General features: G+C 39.5%; 1 protein-coding gene across 1 annotated transcript; it reads left to right on the top strand.

Annotated features, from left to right (window-relative positions):
* The first annotated feature begins 1,986 nt into the window (after positions 1 to 1,986).
* LOC137815324 (uncharacterized mitochondrial protein AtMg00810-like) lies at positions 1,987 to 2,454 on the top strand. Its single transcript, XM_068618473.1, has one exon. The coding sequence runs from the start codon at positions 1,987 to 1,989 to the stop codon at positions 2,452 to 2,454; it is 468 nt and encodes a 155-aa protein (XP_068474574.1).
* Positions 2,455 to 2,839: the final 385 nt, after the last annotated feature.

Below are 2,839 nucleotides of genomic sequence, written 5' to 3'. Positions count from 1 at the left end.
AATGTGTATCTTCTAGATATCTATTCACCATGTTCAATTGGATGTCTTCTATCCAAGCAAGATGAATCTTGGCTTTGGCATAGAAGAATTGCTCATATTAACATGAATCACTTGAACAGGCTAATTTCAAGGGATCTTGTGATTGGGCTACCAAAGCTCAAGTTTGAGAGGGATCACATTTGTGAAGCGTGCCAAAAAGGGAAACAAGTGAAAAGTTCTTTTAAAATAAAAAATGTTGTTTCTTCTTTAAAACCCCTTGAACTTCTTCACATGGATCTCTTTGGACCCTCAAGAACTATGAGTCTTGGTGGAAATTATTATGCTCTTGTTATTGTTGATAACTTTTCTAGGTTCACCTGGACTCTTTTCTTGAAATCAAAGAGTGATGCCTTTTCTGCATTCAAGAAGCTAGCAAGAAGGTTACAAAATACAAAGAACTGCAACATAGGCTCTATTAGAAGTGATCATGGAGGAGAATTCCAAAATGAGAAGTTCAGCAAGTTCTGTGAGAAGATGGGGATTCTGCACAACTTCTCTGCTCCAAGAACTCCACAACAAAATGGTGTGGTAGAAAGGAAGAACAGGTCTCTTGAAGAGCTAGCAAGGACAATGCTTAGTGAATCATCTCTTCCTAAGTACTTTTGGGCGGATGCAGTGAGCACGTCTTGTTATGTGATGAATAGAGTGTTTATTAGGCCCATTCTGAAGAAGACTCCATATGAACTATTCAATGGGAGGAAGCCTAACATCAATCATCTTAGAGTTTTTGGCTGCAATTGTTTCGTTCTCAACAATGGAAAGGAAAACTTGGGGAAGTTTGATGAGAAAGCGGATCTTGGCATCTTCATAGGGTATTCTCTCACAAGTCATGCATATAGAATCTACAATACGAGGTTGATGACTGTAGAAGAATTAGTTCACGTTGTCTTTGATGAGGTAGATCACAGAAACATCCAAATCCCGAAGACCAGAGCTGAAGAGGATGAACAGAGCATCAGTTTGACAAAGCTGGAAATCTGTGCAGAAAAACAACCGGTTGATTCGCAGAAACAACCGATTGAAGTTCTGCAACGGAGTGAGCTGCCCAAAGAATGGAGGATTCCTAGAGATCTGTCAGTGGAAAACATCATAGGGCAGATAAAGGAAGGTGTCTCCATACGTAGCTCCATCTCAAACTTCTGCAGGCACACAACTTTTGTCTCACAAATTGAACCAAAGTTAATTGGTGAAGCTCTCAAGGATGAGAAGTGGGTTGAAGCTATGCATGAAGAATTGAATCAGTTTGCAAGGAATGAGGTATGGTTTCTTGTCCCTAGAACAGATGAGATGAACATTATAGGTTCGAAGTGGGTATTCAGAAACAAGTTGGATGAAGATGGTGTGATCACAAGAAATAAAGCAAGGCTAGTTGCCAAAGGCTACAATCAAGAGTAGGGCATAAATTATGGTGAAACCTTTGCCCCTGTTGCTAGGTTGGAGGCTGTGAGGCTGCTGCTAACTTTTGCTTGTATGAGTGGTTTCAAACTCTTCCAAATGGATGTCAAGAGTGCTTTCTTGAATGGCTACATCAATGAGGAAGTGTATGTGGATCAACCACCGGGCGTTGAAGATCATCAACATCCCAACCATGTCTTCAAGTTGAAGAAAGCTTTGTATGGACTGAAGCAAGCTCCAAGGCAGTGGTATGAGAGGCTTAGCAACATTCTGCTATCACATGGTTATGAAAGGGGAATGGTAGACAAGACTTTCTTCATCAAAAAGTCAAATTCAGAAATAATTCTTGTACAAATCTATGTTGATGACATCATCTTCGGTGCTACACAAGATAAGTTGTGTGAAGAATTTGTGGCTGCAATGAAAGGTGAGTTTGAAATGTCTATGATGGGAGAATTGTCTTTCTTTCTTGGATTGCAGGTTAGGCAAACAAAGGATGGGATCTTTCTATGTCAATCAAAGTATTGCAAGGAGATTCTCAAGAAATTTGAAATGGAAAGCTGGAAAGAAGCAAGCACTCCAATGCCATCAAGCTGCTATATGGATGCTGATTCTGCTGGAAAGAGTGTAGATCAAACCAAATACAGAGGATTGATTGGCTCTTTGCTATATCTAACAGCAAGTAGGCCGAACATCATGTTCGCGGTGTGTCTTTGTGCAAGATATCAAGCAAATCCTAAAGAATCAGACTTCAAAGCTGCAAAAAGAATTCTGAAATATCTAAAAGGAACATCAATTGTTGGGTTATGGTATCCTTCTCACTATCCAATTCACTTAATTGGTTATTCAGATTCTGACTTTGCAGGTTGCAAGCTAGATAGGAAGAGCACAAGTGGCACTTGCCACCTTCTTGGCTCAAGCCTAATCTCATGGAATAGCAAAAAGCAAGCATGTGTTGCTCTCTCTACTGCTGAGGCTGAGTATATAGCTGTTGGAAGCTGTTGTGCACAAATTCTATGACTCAAACAACAACTTGCAGACTTTGGATTAAAGATCAGCAAAGTCCATTTGATGTGTGATAACACAAGTGCCATCAATCTTACCAAAAATCAGATTCGACACTCAAGGACCAAACATACTGAGATAAGACATCATTTCATAAGGGATCATGTAAACAATGGGAACTGTGAAGTGAAGTTTGTGGAGACCAAACTGCAACTAGCTGACATCTTCACGAAACCACTACTAAAAGAGAGTTTTCTTCCTAAGAAATGAATTAGGTATCCTTGATCTTAATAATCTCTCCTAAATTTGTTTTGTTACTGAAATAGGGGGAGAATTAATTGGTCTTGTGTATCCTTATCTGAAACTGTTTAATTCTGTTAAAATCTCTGATATAAAACTG

Source organism: Phaseolus vulgaris, chromosome 10, assembly GCF_000499845.2.
Source record: "Phaseolus vulgaris cultivar G19833 chromosome 10, P. vulgaris v2.0, whole genome shotgun sequence".
Lineage (NCBI taxonomy): Eukaryota > Viridiplantae > Streptophyta > Magnoliopsida > Fabales > Fabaceae > Phaseolus > Phaseolus vulgaris.
This window is presented reverse-complemented; position numbering and strand designations above follow the sequence as displayed.

What these genes read in the sequence shown, in the direction of transcription:
- LOC137815324 (XM_068618473.1), top strand. Translation starts at nt 1,987, where the DNA reads ATGGAAAGCTGGAAAGAAGCAAGCACTCCAATGCCATCAAGCTGCTAT.